The sequence below is a fragment of the Anomaloglossus baeobatrachus genome (genome assembly GCF_048569485.1).
Source record: "Anomaloglossus baeobatrachus isolate aAnoBae1 chromosome 5 unlocalized genomic scaffold, aAnoBae1.hap1 SUPER_5_unloc_29, whole genome shotgun sequence".
Taxonomy (NCBI): domain Eukaryota; kingdom Metazoa; phylum Chordata; class Amphibia; order Anura; family Aromobatidae; genus Anomaloglossus; species Anomaloglossus baeobatrachus.
The window spans coordinates 596,730-614,602 of record NW_027441805.1 but is presented as its reverse complement, the minus strand read 5'-3'; the positions used below and the strand labels follow the sequence as shown (position 1 = coordinate 614,602).

The 17,873-nt window shown below is 47.1% G+C and overlaps 1 protein-coding gene across 1 annotated transcript in view; it reads left to right on the top strand.

Annotated features, from left to right (window-relative positions):
- Positions 1 to 17,873, top strand: part of LOC142259136 (uncharacterized) — a 134,288-nt gene that overhangs the window by 50,018 nt on the left and 66,397 nt on the right. Inside the window, exon 5 of the mRNA XM_075331643.1 lies at positions 8,862 to 10,123. Within this exon, the coding sequence (XP_075187758.1) occupies positions 8,862 to 10,123 (1,262 nt within the window). The remainder of the gene's footprint in view (positions 1 to 8,861; positions 10,124 to 17,873) is intronic.

Genomic DNA, 17,873 nt, shown 5'->3' with positions numbered 1-17,873 from the left:
TGTGGATCAATGTCACAGAGATGTTTGCAGGTTATTCAACTGTCATGGCGGTGTCAGGATCTTTGGAAACTACACTCTGCCTGCTAACTTCTCTGATGTCTGTGAGCAGTGCAGGGAGACGCAAGCATCGAACCACAGACTTAAGGCCGCTTTACACGCTGTGTGATCTTGCTAGTGAGATCGCTAGCATGCGTACCTGCCCCCATCGTTTGTGCGTCTCGGGCATATCGCTGCCCGTGGCGCATAAAATTGCGCGGACCCGTCACACTACTTACCTGCATAGCGACGTCGCTGTGACCGGCGAACCGCCTCCTTTCTAAGGTGGTGGTTCGTTCGGCATCACAGTGACGTCATTAAGCGGCCGCCCAATCAAAGCGGAGGGGCGGACATGAGTGGGACGTAACATCCCGACCACCTCCTTCCTTCCTCATTGCTGGTGGGACGCAGGTAAGATGAGGTTCCTCATTCCTGCGGTGTCACACGTAGCGATGTGTGCTGCCGCAGGAACGACGAACAACATCGTAGCTGCAGCAGTAACTATAATTGAGATTAGGGGGGCATGTCACCGATTAGCGATTTTGCACGTTTTTGCAACGATTGAAAATCTCTAATAGGTGTCACACGCAACGACACGCTAACGCGGCCGGATGTGCGTCATAAAATCCGTGACACCAACGACATCGCTTTAGCGATGTCGTAGCATGTAAAGCCACCTTTAGGTAGGCTAGCAAAAGTTAATTTCTGCTGGGCTGCTATTTAGTATCTTTAATCATGTGCTGTGGGGAGTCAGTATCATTCGCTCCCCTCCTGTATATGCTGGCTGGACTGTTCCATTAATGCCAGCTATTGTTTACCTATGGTCTGGTGAGGTGTTGTGATACAGACTAACGGGTGGTTGTTGTGCATTATTGCTGTGAGCGGTTGTGGTGTTAACCCTTGTTGTCCTTTTGTTTCTGCTTTTCTGCCCTTGATTTTCTAATTAGTCTCTCACTGTTTATTTCTGTGAGTTTGCAGTGTCTCTGAGTGTTAGTTTTCCCATCTGTCTTAATCTGTTTCCCATCTGTCTTAATCTTACTTCTGCCTCTTCCTTCCCTGGGGGCTCACAGATTAGATCTAGTCAGGAGAATGGTAAGGTACTAGACTCCGGCATCTCCACCTTCAGGGGTAATCCACAGAGCAACCTAGCATGAGGGACTGTTACGGTTGCTGCGAGCACTGGAGACTATGTCCAGATTTCTTGCTACTGCACATGTGCGAGCGCTGGAGACTAAGTCCAGATTTCTTGCTACTGCACATGTGCGAGCGCCGGAGACTAAGTCCTATCTTGGAGCCATTGCACATGTGCGGGTGACATCATCGCTGACACGAGGTCACATGTCTCTGACACCTTCTATGCCGATTGGTCGCTGGTCATGTGCTTGTGATGCCTTGCTCGGTGATAGGCCAGCATGACGTCACTCCTGTCGTTCTGGCAGCGGATTGGCTCTGGTGTCCTCCATCTTGGATGAGGCACAGAGTCTATATAAGACCCTGACACACGCCGCATGGCGCTCAGTCCTCTTGGTTCATGCATAAGAGTAGATGCTCTGTGCGCGTTCCTCTAGGCATTCCTCTGTCTATGCTAGGTGAGCGCTACCGGCAGGGTAGCGTTCTTATACCTTACAGCTTCGGCTGCTGTCCATATCCTTACCTCTTAGGGGAGCGGACATAGGCAGGTGCCTGAGGCACATGGTCTGGCTGGGCCTTGTGGTTCGACTCGTAGGTGGACGTTGCCGCTAGGGTAACGTTCCTTATACTGCGTCTGGCAGTTGTTCGTATCCTCGCACACTAGGGGAACGAACAGAGGTAGGAGCTTTGTGCGGCTTACGCTGCTGTTCGTCTCTTTTGCACCACTAGAAGAGCGGACCTAGGCAGGTGCCATATCTAGTGGTTCGTGTCCTCGCACACTGATGGAGCGAACGCAGGTAAGAGCTTTGTGCGGCTTACGCTGCTATTCGTCTCTTTTGCACCACTAGAAGAGCGGACCTAGGTAGGTGCCATTTCGCACACATTGCCTTTGTCTCTGTGATTATTAACAGAGATCATTCCACACACCCTCCAAGTAAGGGAGGAATTGCTTTACTTACTTATTATATCCTTTTGTGAGTTAACAGAGGTATTGCACTCTGCCATAGTCTGCAGCAGAGTCTTTGCACGGTGGACCCTGATTGTCTGATACTCCTTTAAGTTATTATCAGACAGCCCCCCGTAACATTAGGACTGAGCCAAGGGTCTGGCAGTTATGGCAGAATATCAGCAGTTACACCGTTACATACAAGTACTTGAGTCACGGCTCAAGAGTATAGAGGATAAACCTCAGACCATGGTGACATCTGCACATGATCCTCGACTTGCTCTGCCAAACAGATATTCTGGCGATGCCAGATCATGTCGTGGTTTCATTAGTCAGTGTCAGATACACCTAGAGGTCAACTCTTCTCGCTTCTCTACGGAGAGGTCCAGAGTAGGCTTTATCATCTCCTTACTTCAGGACAAAGCCTTAGAATGGGCGACTCCCCTATGGGAGCGCTCTGATGTGGTTACTCTGAGACATCAAGACTTTCTTGATGCTCTTAAGGCGGTATTCATGGGTCCGCAGGTTACCCATGATGCGGCCCTGAGACTGTTAGATCTATCTCAGGGTTCGTTATCCACTAGTTCTTATGCCATTGCTTTTAGAACTCTGGTGGCAGAACTAGATTGGCCAGAGAAGGTGTTGATTCTTATCTTCTGGAGAGGGTTGGCAGGCTATGTCAAGGATGCTCTTGCTACTCGTGATGTCCCTGCTTCTCTGGAGGACTTGATCACAGTAGCAACGAGGATCGATGTACGCCATAAGGAACGTAGACTCGAGGTCTCTTCCTCACGCCCTAAGCATCGGGCTATTCCAGTTGTTGAGGGTCCACTACCATCTTCCTCAGCATCTGAAACATCTCCCACTCCTATGGAGTTAGGTCATACGTCTTCCAGACTACGCAAGTCTGGTCCTCCTATATGTTACGTATGTCGTCAGGCTGGGCACTATGCCAACAAGTGTCCTAGTCGTCAGGGAAACTCCCTGGCCTAGTAACCATTAGAGGGGGGTTACTAGAGACGTCTTCTGCACCCTCTAAGTGTTGTATCCCAGGTCAGCTCTCGTTATCTGAGAATACATGGCCTATTATGGCTTTTGTGGATTCCGGAGCTGACGGGACTTTTGTGTCCTCAGGATTTGTAAAGGGACATAATATTCCCTCTATCATGTTAGAGGCACCTATTCCTGTCCGTGTTGTTAATGGAACTATGTTGTCTGACTCCATTACATTGAGGACAGTTCCCTTGCGCCTTTCCCTGTCTCAGGGTCACATAGAGGAGATTTCTTTTCTTGTTTTGCCTGAGGGTATAGACGACGTCCTTCTGGGTCTCCCATGGCTTCGGACTCATGCTCCTCACATTGACTGGGAGTCTGACAGCATTATTAGTTGGGGTTCGAAATGTCAGTCCCGATGTCTTCCCTTACCACCTAAGGTCATTGCGGTTGCATCTACTGATCTCTCTCCCATACCTACACCCTATCTGGATTTCGCTGACGTGTTCTCCAAACAGGGTGCTGATGTTCTTCCACCCCATAGGCCGTATGACTGTGCCATAGACCTTATCCCAGGTTCGGTTCCACCTAAAGGCAGGGTTTACCCCCTGTCGATACCTGAGTCGGAGGCCATGTCGACCTATATAAGAGAGAGTTTAGAGAAGGGGTTCATTCGTAAGTCTGTCTCTCCCGCGGGAGCTGGGTTTTTCTTTGTTCGGAAGAAAGAGGGTGATTTGCGTCCCTGCATAGATTACAGGGGTCTCAACGCAATCACAATAAAGAACAAATACCCATTACCTTTAATTTCGGAGCTCTTTGACAGACTGAGAGGAGCTCAAGTTTTTACGAAGTTGGATCTGCGGGGTGCGTATAACTTGGTACGAATTCGAAAGGGTGACGAATGGAAGACCGCTTTTAACACCCGAGACGGTCACTATGAATACCTCGTCATGCCTTTTGGGTTATGTAATGCACCCGCAGTATTTCAGGACTTCGTAAACGATGTGTTCAGGGATTTACTGTTATCCTCAGTAGTGGTGTATCTGGACGACATCCTGATTTTTTCTCCTGATCTGGAGACTCATCGTCAGGATGTCGTTCGTGTCCTTTCCCGTTTAAGGGAGCACTCATTGTTTGCTAAACTCGAGAAATGTGTATTCGAGCAGTCCTCATTGCCTTTTTTGGGTTACATTATCTCACAAGAGGGTCTGGCTATGGATCCTGCGAAGCTCTCTGCTGTCCTGCAATGATCCGAACCTCATTCCTTGAAGGCGGTGCAACGCTTCTTAGGATTCATAAATTATTACAGGCAGTTCATACCCCATTTTTCTACTTTGGTGGCCCCTTTGGTGGCCTTGACTAAGAAAGGTGCTAATCCCAAAGCCTGGTCTACTGAGACATCTCAGGCTTTTGAGGCAGTAAAAAGACACTTTTCAACTGCACCCGTTCTTCAAAGACCCGATGAGAATAAGCCCTTCCTCTTAGAGGTTGATGCCTCTTCAGTGGGTGCTGGTGCGGTCTTGTATCAAAAGAACGGTGCAGGTAGAAAAAGGCCGTGTTTCTTCTTTGCGCAAACCTTTTCACCGGCAGAGAGAAACTATACCATTGGGGATAGGGAACTGCTCGCCTTGAGATTAGCCTTGGAGGAGTGGCGTCACTTGCTGGAAGGAGCGAAACATCCTTTCCAGGTCTATACAGACCATAAGAATCTGACGTACTTACAAATCGCTCAGCGTCTGAATCCTCGCCAAGCCCGCTGGTCCTTGTTTTTCTCCCGCTTTCACTTCTCCATCAACTATCTGTCTGGGAGTAAGAATAACAAGGCAGACGCCCTGTCTCGCTCTATGCTTTCTACCCAGGAAGAGATTGACGAACCTCGTCTTATCCTTCCCTCCAGGGTTTTTCATACGCTCTCCCCTGTGATGTTAGACCAAATCCCACCGGGCAAGACCTTTGTTCCGCCTGATCGACAGAATGATATACTGTCATGGGCCCACACCTCAAAGGTGGGTGGGCATTTTGGTATTAGGCGGACACGAGAGTTACTGGAGAGGTGGTATTGGTGGCCACACTTAGCCAGCCACGTCAAGAGATATGTCGGTTCCTGCTACTCGTGTGCTCGCAACCGTCCATTACGGCAGAGACCGGCTGGGCTCTTGCATCCTTTACCAGTGCCAGATAGACCATGGGAGGTGGTAGGCATGGACTTTGTGGGTGATCTTCCATGTTCACAGGGACATAGATTTGTGTGGGTCATTACGGACCATTTCTCCCGGATGGTTCATCTCGTACCGTTATCGAGAATCCCATCTTCCAGGGTACTAGCCAAACTATTCCTCAAGCATGTCTTTAGGCTTCACGGGATGCCAGATCGTATCATTTGTGATAGAGGCCCGCAATTTACTTCCCGTTTCTGGCGAGATCTTTGTAGCCTTCTGCAAATTGAGTTGAATCTCTCTTCGGCATACCATCCGGAGACCAATGGTTTGGCTGAACGTACCAATCAATCTATGATTATATACCTTCGACACTTTGTTGCTGAGAACCACGATAACTGGTCCTCCCTCCTACCCTGGGCAGAATTTGCCCTTAACAATTCGCTGGCTGAGGCCACTGGGCAGACACCGTTCCTACTCAATAATGGGCAACACCCTAGGGTACCGGTACCGTTTCCCGCTGCTGCACCTCCTCCTCTTGTGGCCGACTGGGCAACTAATGCCAGAGAGGTTTGGGATCGGACTCAAGAGTCGATCCAAGCAGCTAAGGACCGTATGAAGACGGTGTCCAATCGGTTTCGTCGCCCGGCTCCTGTCTTTTCTCCAGGGGACTTTGTGTGGCTCTCTGCAAAACACGTGAGACTTAGAGTGAGCTCTGTCAAATTTGCTCCTCGCTTCCTGGGTCCTTATGAGGTCCTTCAACAGGTAAATCCTGTAGTCTACCAATTGAAGTTACCCGTCCATCTTAGGATTCATGACAAATTCCATGTCTCACTGCTAAAGCCGGCTATTTTACCTCACGCTCGTGAAGTGCACTCTCCTGCCTCTGATTCCTCTCGCTCTAGCTATGAGGTACGAGCCATAGTTGGTTCTAAGATGGTTAGAGGGCGCAGGTTCTTCTTGATAGATTGGGAGGGTTACGGCCCGGAACATCGCTCTTGGGAGCCTGAGGAGGCTGTCCATGCTCCCGACTTAGTTGCCGATTACCTGCGTCACCGGGAGGGGGGCCCTTGAGGGGGAGGTACTGTTACGGTTGCTGCGAGCACTGGAGACTATGTCCAGATTTCTTGCTACTGCACATGTGCGAGCGCTGGAGACTAAGTCCAGATTTCTTGCTACTGCACATGTGCGAGCGCCGGAGACTAAGGCGGGCTTTGCACACTACGACATCGCAGGCCGATGCTGCGATGTCGAGTGCGATAGTCCCCGCCCCCGTCGCAGCAGCGATATGTGGTGATAGCTGGCGTAGCGAAAGTTATCGCTACGCCAGCTTCACACACACACTCACCTGCCGTGCGACGTCCCTGTGGCCGGCGACCCGCCTCCTTGTTAAGGGGGCGGGTCGTGCGGCGTCACTGCGACGTCACACGGTAGGCGGCCAATCAGAACGGAGGGGCGGAGATGAGCAGGATGTAAACATCCTGCCCACCTCCTTCCTTCCGCATATCCTACGGAAGCCGCAGTGAGGCCGGTAGGAGATGTTCCTCGCTCCTGCGACTTCACACACAGCGATGTGTGCTGCCGCAGGAGCGAGGAACAACATCGGACCATTGCGTCAGCGTAATTATGGATTACGCCGACGCTGTACCGATGATACGATTACGATGCTTTTGCGCTCGTTAATCGTATCATCCAGGCTTTACACACTGCGATGTCGCATGCGATGCCGGATGTGCGTCACTTTCAATTTGACCCCACCGACATCGCACCTGCGATGTCGCAGTGTGCAAAGTGCCCCTAAGTCCTATCTTGGAGCCATTGCACATGTGCGGGTGACATCATCGCTGACACGAGGTCACATGTCTCTGACACCTTCTATGCCGATTGGTCGCTGGTCATGTGCTTGTGATGCCTTGCTCGGTGATAGGCCAGCATGACGTCACTCCTGTCGTTCTGGCAGCGGATTGGCTCTGGTGTCCTCCATCTTGGATGAGGCACAGAGTCTATATAAGACCCTGACACACGCCGCATGGCGCTCAGTCCTCTTGGTTCATGCATAAGAGTAGACGCTCTGTGCGCGTTCCTCTAGGCATTCCTCTGTCTATGTTAGGTGAGCGCTACCGGCAGGGTAGCGTTCTTATACCTTACAGCTTCGGCTGCTGTCCATATCCTTACCTCTTAGGGGAGCGGACATAGGCAGGTGCCTGAGGCACATGGTCTGGCTGGGCCTTGTGGTTCGACTCGTAGGTGGACGTTGCCGCTAGGGTAACGTTCCTTATACTGCGTCTGGCAGTTGTTCGTATCCTCGCACACTAGGGGAACGAACAGAGGTAGGAGCTTTGTGCGGCTTACGCTGCTGTTCGTCTCTTTTGCACCACTAGAAGAGCGGACCTAGGCAGGTGCCATATCTAGTGGTTCGTGTCCTCGCACACTGATGGAGCGAACGCAGGTAGGAGCTTTGTGCGGCTTACGCTGCTATTCGTCTCTTTTGCACCACTAGAAGAGCGGACCTAGGTAGGTGCCATTTCGCACACATTGCCTTTGTCTCTGTGATTATTAACAGAGATCATTCCACACACCCTCCAAGTAAGGGAGGAATTGCTTTACTTACTTATTATATCCTTTTGTGAGTTAACAGAGGTATTGCACTGTGCCATAGTCTGCAGCAGAGTCTTTGCACGGTGGACCCTGACTGTCTGATACTCCTTTAAGTTATTATCAGACAGCCCCCCGTAACAGGGACAGTGTAGGAGCCCACTCTCCATTCTTATCCTGCAGTCATATTGTGACAATCAGTCAGATTATTTACTGTAGCACATTCCAGAGAACTAGTGCTACTGGAGAGATTTCTTGGAGACAGGAATGGGAGATCCAAATTAACAAAGATGTAACTCTTAAGGCCCCGTTACACGCAACGACGTATCTAACGATATATTGCCAGGGTCACGGATTCCGTGACGTACATCCGGGATCGTTAGCGATGTCGTTGTGTGCGACACCAACGAGCGGCCATTAACGATGGAAAATACTCACCAAATCGTCCATCGTTGACACGTCGTTCATTTTCAAAAAATCGTTGATTGTTGAGGACACAGGTTGTTAGTCGTTCCCGAGGCAGCACACATCGCTATGTGTGACACCTCGGGAACAACGAACTACAGCTTACCTGCGGCTGCGGGCAATGAGGAAGAAAGGAGGTGGGCGGGATGTTACGGCTGCTCATCTCCACCCCTCCGCTTCTATTGGGCGGCCGCTTAGTGACGCCGCTGTGACGCCACACGAACCACCCCCTTAGAAAGGAGGTGATTCGCCGGCCACAGCGACATCGCTAGGCAGGTAAGTCCGTGTGACGGTTCCTAACGATATTGTACGCCACGGGCAGCGATTTGCCCGTGACGCACAAATGACGGGGGCGGGTGCGCTCGCTAACGATATCGCTAGCGATATCGCTGCATGTAAAGCACCCTTTAGATGTCAAAATTGGACAACAGATTCAGAATAATTTTTTCCTAATTTAATTTCTTATGTTATGGTTTAAAAAATAAATGTACTTTCAAGATATCATTAAAAAGTAATAACAGTGTGTTTATTTTTAGCAGATGACTATATCAGGAGTTCAGATGGACATCTAATATCTTCAGAAATTATAACAGATGATGAAGGTATCACACATGATACATATGTAGAGCATGCTGTTGTCCCGGATATACCTCCAGTCCTTCCTCGAAAAGCTCTATCATCTGATCTTTTCAAACCAGTCCAAAATTCCGATCATCAAAAACCTCACACTGGGGAGAAGCCATTTTCATGTTCAAAATGTGGGAAATGTTTTATTCAGAAATCAGATCTTTTTAAACATCAAAGATCTCACACAGGGGAAAAGCCATTTTCATGTTCAGAGTGTGGAAAATGTTTTATTCAGAATTCATACCTTGTTAGACATCAGAAAATTCACACAGGGGAGAAGCCATTTTCATGTTCACAGTGTGGAAAATATTTTCCTCGGAAATCAGAACTTGTTGGGCATCAAAGATTTCACACCGGGGAGAAACCATTTTCATGTTCAGAGTGTAGAAAATGTTTTATTCAGAAATCAGACCTTATTAGACATCAGAAAATTCACACAGGGGAGAAGCCATTTTCATGTTCAGAGTGTGGGAAATGTTTTATTCGGAAATCACATTTTGATACACATCAGAAAAATCACACAGGGGTGAAGCCATTTTCATGTTCAGAATGTGGGAAATGTTTTAATTGGAAATCAGAACTTGTTGTGCATGAAAGATGTCATACAGGGGAGAAGCCATTTTCATGTTCAGAATGTGGGAAATGTTTTATTCAGAGATCACATTTTGTTAGACATCAGAAAAATCACACAGGGGTGAAGCCATTTTCATGTTCAGTATGTGGGAAATGTTTTTATTGGAAATCAGAACTTGTTGTGCATGAAAGATCTCACACAGGGGAGAAGCCATTTTCATGTTCAGAATGTTGGAAATGTTTTATTCGGAAATCAGAACTTGTTGAGCATCAAAGATCTCTCACAGGGGAGAAGCCATTTTCATGTTCAAAGTGTGGGAAATGTTTTATTCGGAAATTTGAACTTGTGCATGAAAGATGTCACACAGGGGAGAAGCCATTTTCATGTTCAGAATGTGAGAAATGTTTTATTCGGAAATCAGATCTTGTTGAGCATCAAAGAATTCACACAGGGGAGAGGCCATTTTCATGTTCAGAGTGTGGGAAATGTTTTATTCAGAGATCAGATCTTGTTAGGCATCAAAGATCTCACACAGGGGAGAAGCCGTTTTTATGTCCAGAATGTGGTAAATGTTTTACTAGGAAATCATATCTTGTTTACCATCAAAATAATCACACAAAATAAACCATTTTTTTGTTCTGAATGTGGAAAATGTTATTCTTAGAAATCAAATCTTGTTAAAATGTGAAGAGGCACAAGGGGAAAGAACCTTTTTCATGTTGTGAATAATTGAAATGTTTAACTAGTAAATCAAGTCTTGCCGACTTCAGAAAACCAACAGAGCGGAACAGCCATTTTTGCTTTCAGAATTTGTCAAATGTTTTTTATCATTAATCAGGTTCTGTTGTCAGATGAGTCACACGGGAGAAGCAATCATGATGTACCATAATTCAAATGGTTTTATCCAAAAATTGGCTACAATTGTTCAAGTAAGAATTGGTGAGGGAAAGAACCATTTTCTCTCTTTTTAAATTTATCGTATTTTTCAGACAATAAGAGGCACCTAGGTTCTGAGGAAGGGAAATAGGGAAAAAGATTGACGCAAACAAATGTGGTCATGACTCACTGTTATGGGGGGGATCTTCTGCTGACACAGTTAAGGGGGTAATATCCCCCAATCTCTAGCGCAATGTGTTTGATGACTTTCCCTTTAAATAGTGCTTATCACAAATCTGTGGCTGTCTTTTTTATTTACTAAAGCAGTGAAGAGCCACAGATTATTGAATTCTCTATTACCAAAACTTTTGGAAGTGTCCCTAATGTCCCCCAAAATTAACTTCCAGGGTGTGAGATCCCACAACCCTCAGAGATCACTCTCACCATGAAAGAGTGAGCTCTACGACTCCAGCTCTGCGGCATCCTTCTTAAGCAGTTCAGTAAAACCTTAAAAAATTGTGTGACAGCGCTGGATTAGTTGAGAGAGCAATTTATTATTCTTAGAGCAGCCGCAGAGATTTGTGGGATCCCGCTCTGCACACTGAGATCACACAAACTAGAAGTTCGGGCTCGACTTTGCTAGTAAGTTGGGTATTTCAAGAGCCTTTAGGAACATTTGTGAAATGTTTTTATACTGGATTATATTTACATGATTCACTAATCTCAGGTTGCCCACTGCTTTATTTACTAAAAAGTGCAGCCCCAGATTGGAGATAGGAACCTTGAAGTATATCATATTGTATATAATTGCATTTCAAAACTTGTTTTGTTAATAAATGCTTGTAAATGTATATTCTTCATGCCTTTCTTTTTCTATTGTCTAGATGTGATGATTTTGTCTCAGAACCTCTGGAGTTGAGGCAGAGCAGTAGACATTTTGCACAAAAATAGTGAGGGGATGTCACGGAGATGTCACAGCCAGGTGACAATCCAGTGGCAGAAGTGTTGGAAAATCCCAGAAATTTGCAGCATGTGTTGTTATCTGACAGTTCTCTGTTTCTGCAACAGCGGATTCCATGACCCTGGGAAACTTTCAGTTTTTCCTCTCAGTTGTGAGCTTCTGACTTCCTTTATAAACCTCAGCCTGGGGTGCTACGGGTGCAGTTTATAGTTGTTCCTGGCTGTGGTCTGCAGCAGGCGTCTCCTCTTGTTGTTCCAGATACTTCTGTGGTTGCTGCTCCTAAGATAAGTGTTTGACTTTTGCTATGTACCTGGGCTCAGGTGGTAGTAATGGTATTTCCTCTCTATTGTTTCCTTTTGTCACCCTTAGCATTAGTGGTGTTGACGAAGAGCTCATATCCATCATCCTTACTTATCCCCAGATCAGGGTTTGCCTAGGGTGAGGTATTCCTGCTTGGTGACAGGTGCAGAACCTTTATAGGGTTAGGGAGGGCAGTGAGGATGAGCTGCAGGTTATTGTCAGGGGTCACCATTCTCACCAGTTTCACATTAGGTACTGGGAAGTACCAAGCAAACGGCGAAAGGGAAGGGAAACCCTGTGTCTAGGGAAGGGGGAGATGAGAGCCCTGACCAAGCCTACCAGTGGGCCTGGTGAGGGGTTTCCTCACTGCCATAGATAGGTTCCGCACCTATGCACCGAGCCGGATACCGGACCCTAGGCTTGCCCTGATCTGGGCCCTAGGTAGGGAGCGGATGGGATGAGCTTTCTGTTAACCTCACTAGCCACTAAAGGACACACAGGGATAAGAAACAATATACAACTTATCTCTAGACGACTCAGTAAGAAGTTCAGTAAAGAGCAACAACTATCCTACTGATGAGTGCAAGGCGCCTGCTTGCATCCAGACCTTGTGAAGGAACTGAATAATATCACCTGCACAAGTCCAAGGAAAATGAGTGCATTTAAACCCAAGGGGAAATACAGATGATTAGCAGCTGAAGGGAAGAGGAGCTCTCTTGGGTCCTAAAGGGAAAAGGATGAAAACCCAATAGAGAAGATTCCTAGTACACTGAATACTGACAGCAGGAAAAATAGAAAGTCAGGGAGCATTTTGCACAGCCAAACGCTGTGACCTTCTATCGCCAGACACCACAAGACTGTCTGTCACCCATGACGCAGAGGGACTCTGAGTCCAATGATGTGTCACTTACTGGGCTGCTTGCTGTAGTTTTCATAAAATCACTATTATCACTAGGGGATCACTAGGGGATTATCACTAGAGAACTAGTAAACTGCTGCTATGTATCCTCTATCTCCATAAGCTATGTATAACCCCATCCCTGCGATTGGCAGCTTCTGTCTATGCTCATTGTACACAGCTGCCAATCAGTGGTGTGGGTGGGGTTATACATAGAGCAGTATTTTGAGAACTGGTAGATTTTAAACAGAGAAAACTGATTTTCAAAACTTCAGCAAGCAGCCAAGTAAGTGACACATCACTGGAATCAGGGTCTCTGCTTATACAGGTTGATTGGACACACGTTACAAGTAGCTTTGTTCCTCTTAATCTATAAACCACATCCCAAAGCCATACGCTATTACATATTATACATTTAATCTGAAAAGTAGGCTGTGTTTATAAACATACACAAAAGATAAAGCTCATTCCTAAAGGAGGAAAGAATTTAGAAGACCCATCTAGTTATAGGCCCATCTCGCTGATTAATCAAGACCTAAAAATTTTAGCGAAGTTGATGGCAAATAGGTTAGCGGCAGTATTGCCAGAGATTATAGTTCTCCCCCAGGCTGGCTTTGCTAAAGGGCGTTCAGTGGTGACAAACATTAGGAAAGTAATGCTAACAATTGATGTAGTAAAGGAGAGGAGAGAAGGTGGGGGGGGGCATCTAGCCTTGATCACCTTAGATTTGGAGAAAGCCTTGGACAATGTGAGATGGTCATGGCTGGAACAGGTGTTAGATCACCTGGTCTGCACGGAGCTTTTAGGAATTTTGTGAGGGTTCTTTATGCAAATCCTCAGGCAAGAGTGAATACTTCGGGATTTCTGTCAAAAACATTTCCTTTGATGAAGGGAACCAGGCAAGGTTGCCCAATGTCACCACTATTGTTTAACTTGGCTATTGAACCACTGGCTAGACGTTTGAATGAGGGGGGGTGGTTTGAAGGGATCATGGTAGGGAGGAAGTCATTGCACTCAGCCTTATTTGCTGATGATATAATCCTGTTCATGAGCAAACCTAAAACACAATTGAGTAGGGTCATAGAACAAATTGAGGAGTTTGGGAGGTTAGTGGGGTTTAGACTTAATAAAAACAAATGTGAAATTCTCTTCTTGGACGGAAAGCGAGCGGAGGGTGAGAGGGGTGCATTATGTGACATTCTTATAGCTAGAAATATAATTAAATATTTGGGAGTACAGGATGGGAGGGATACAAAGACTGTATATTCACTAAATTTTTCCCCCTTTGATCGAGAAACTTGAACGTGAACTGCAAGGTTGGGCAAATAAGCCGCTGACTATTCTGGGAAGGAATCATCTAGTAAAAATGATGAGCTTTTCCAAGCTTCTCTATCCAATGCAGACAATCCCATTGCTTCTTAAACACTCGGATGTGAACAGATTGACAAAAGCGTTCTCACGTTTTTTGTGGAAGGGAAATAGGCCAAGGATTAGTGCCAAAAAGTTAATGTTGTCAACAGAAAATGGAGGGATCAGACTACCTAACATCAGGGGGTTTGGCCTGTATCTTAAGACATGTAGTCGATTGGATTAGACGAACAAGTAGGTATTCTGACTGGGATATAGAGGCAGAATTTTGTAACCCTTGGGACCTGAGTTCAATCCTACATACCTCCATTCCAAATTTGCCACCCAACATTAAACACTCACTGATTTGTAAAGACACAGTGATGACTTGGAAGGCGGTTAGGAAAAAGTTCGAGTTAGCCTGGAACATCTCCAAATTCCTTAATATATGGGCTTGTCCTGACTTTCCACAGGGAAGGGAAAATTATCTCTTTAAAGAATGGAGGGAAAAAGGGATTGGGACTCTAAAAAACCTGATGCATGATACAGAACGGAGATGGATGACGTGTGAGGAGTTGAGAGCAAAGTATGACTTGCACCCATTGCAGACTCTCCAGTATGAGCAGGTGAAACAAGGGATAATGAAGAAATTACACAACATAACTAATGAATATGAGGCAAATCAGATGGATGCGATCATATTAAGGGACATCCATGGCACACATATATCAAGTCTTTATGGAAATGTGAAAGAAGTGTTAGTCCATAACATATCAGGAACAATGTTGGAAGAGTGGGCAAAGCAGTTGGGAGATGAAGAGGGGGAGGAGAAGTTTTTGAATGGTTGGATGGTGATGAGAAAGAAGATTGTGAATGAGAACTTAAGGGATACCCAATTCAGGATCATACATAGAGCTATCTATGGATTTAATATATTGAATGCTAGACATCCAGATAAGATGATGAGTTGTCCAAAATGTTGTACGGAAAAAACAGACCTATATCATGGGTTATGGCAGTGCGGGAGGATTGAAAGATTTTGGAAACAAGTCCAGTGGGTAGTGAGGAAAATCTGGAACAGAAACGTGGAGATGGATCCAATAGTTTGGTTATTTCACTATCAGCATCGGGAGGAGGGAGAGAAAGGGGGAGACAAGTTACCGAACATTTTCCATGATATAGCAATGATAAGTAAAAGGGCTATTCTTCAGAAGTGGCTGGTAAGGAAATACCAACGAAAGAAGAACTGGTTCATCAATTAAAAAAAACGCTTGTGTTGGAGAAGGTGGTGGTGGAGAGGTGTAAAGAAAGGATGGCAGCAAAATTTTTTAGTAAATGGAGAAAGTTTATAAGCGTTATTTGTTCAAGAGAAGAAATAATACAAATAATGTCCTCATTTGTGTCCACAGAGTGGTATATGAAGGAAGATCTGTCAGGGTCCCTGGGCAAGCTGAAAGTATAGTTGGCTAAATTCGGGGTTTTGTCGCATTGAGAGGGGAGGGGGGGATGGGAGGGATAGTGTTTATGAGGCTAAGACCGCACTTTGCGTTTCCACCTGCGTTTCAGGTGATTTTTAGGTACGTTTTGAGATGCAACTTTTTCATGCCAAAAGGCATGCGTTTTGATTTTCCAGCAAAGTCTATGGAAACTGGGGATTTCTAGACTGCACTTTGCGTTTTAAAACGCTGTATTTTTCGGACCATAAGACGCACTTTTTCCCCCCCAAATGTTGGGGGAAAGTGGGGGGTGCGTCTTATGGTCTGAATGTGGCTGCGGGGAATGTGGGTGCTGCGGTGGAGCGGGTCATCGGGGGCACGAGCAGGCTGTAGCAGCCTGCCGTGACCACGTGGACCCGCTCATTTAATATGCACGCCCATCCCCCGCCCATCATCCCTCAGTGCTGAAGCCGGCGCTGACAGGTGGGCGGGATGATGGGCGGGGGATAAACAGCCGGCTCGCATGATCACCCCTGGCAACTACGGCCTGGAGTGATCATGTGCGGCTGTATTCACTGCTCCCCGCGCGTCATCATCAGCGCGGGGAGCAGTGAATCAGTGAGTGTACAGTACTCTGTTCCCTGCAGCATCGCTCGTCCTTCCGTCTGTGTCAGCGGCAGCGCCGCTGATTGGAGTCGTCCCCATTACCCTGCTGGATCGCGATCATCTCCTGTGTTTGTGCCGGCAGCTGAGTGGAGACTAGCGGCCGCACAGCGATGACGTCATCGCTGTGCGCACGTGTCCACACGCAGCGGCCGGGACACTGGCACAGACACAGGAGATGATCGCGATCCAGCAGGGTAACGGGGACGGCTCCACTCAGCGGCGCTGCCGCTGACACAGACGGAAGGACGAGCGATGCTGCAGGGAGTGAGGTAAAGTGAGGTGAGTATGAACGTTTATTTTTTTTATGTGCCACAGGATGCGGCCATACACCAGGATGGGGGCATATTATGAGTCAGATGGGGGCATATTATGAGCCGGATGGGGGCATATGATGAGCCAGATGGGGGCATATTATGAGCCGGATGGGGGCATATTATGAGCAGGATGGGGGCATATGGTGAGCCAGATGGGGGCATATTATGAGCCGGATGGGGGCATATTATGAGCAGGATGGGGGCATATTATGAGCCGGATGGGGGCATATTATGAGCAGGATGGGGGCATATTATGAGCAGGATGGGGGCATATTATGAGCCGGATGGGGGCATATTATGAGCAGGATGGGGGCATATTATGAGCAGGATGGGGGCATATTATGAGCCGGATGGGGGCATATTATGAGCCGGATGGGGGCATATTATGAGCAGGATGGGGGCATATTATGAGCCGGATGGGGGCATATTATGAGCCGGATAGGGGCATATTATGAGCAGGATGGGGGCATATTATGAGCCGGATGGGGGCATATTATGAGCCGGATGGGGGCATATTATGAGCAGGATGGGGGCATATGATGAGCCGGATGGGGGCATATGATGAGCCAGATGGAGGCATATGATGAGCCAGATGGGGGCATATTATGAGCCGGATGGGGGCATATTATGAGCCGGATGGGGGCATATTATGAGCCGGATGGGGTCATATGATGAGCCAGATGGGGGCATATTATGAGCCGGATGGGGGCATATTATGAGCCAGATAGGGGCATATTATGAGCCGGATAAGGGCATATTATGAGCCGGATGGGGGCATATTATGAGCAGGATGGGGGCATATTATGAGCCGGATGGGGCATATTATGAGCCGGATGGGGGCATATTATGAGCCGGATGGGGCCATATGCCATGATGGGTTATATAGCAGGATGCGGCCACATGCCAGTATATAGCAGGATGCGGCCATATGGCAGGATTACGGTGTATAGCGGATGAGGGACATATACTGTATATACCAGGCAGGGAGGATCATTACCAGCGGCACCTTAGTAGAGAATTTGGGGACATTACCCCCATAACAGTGTCAGCAGCAGATCCTCGCCCCATTACAGTGTGTCATGACCACATTTTTTGCTTAAAATTTTATTTTCCTATTTTCCTCCTCTAAAACCAGGGTGCGTCTTATAGTCCGGTGCGTCTTATAGTCCGAAAAATACGGTAGTTTGCATATTTTGTGGCAAAAACCATGCGTTCAAAGAAGCAGCATGTCAATTGTTTTTGCCATTTTGGGTGCGTTTTGCTAACATTGAAGTCAATGAGAAATGGCAAAAACCAAGAAACTTCAAATTTCCTGTGTTTTACCTGCTTTTTAGGTGCTGAAAACATGCGTTTTTGACTTCAAAAACGCATGCTTTTCTGACATTAAAATAATGGAATAATATGTCCCTTTACACACACACTAAAGGCCACTTTACACACTGCGATATCGGTACCGATATCGCTAGTGTGGGTACCCGCCCCCATCTGTTGTGCGACACGGGCAAATCGCTGCCCATGCCGCACAACATCGCCCAGAACTGTCACACTACTT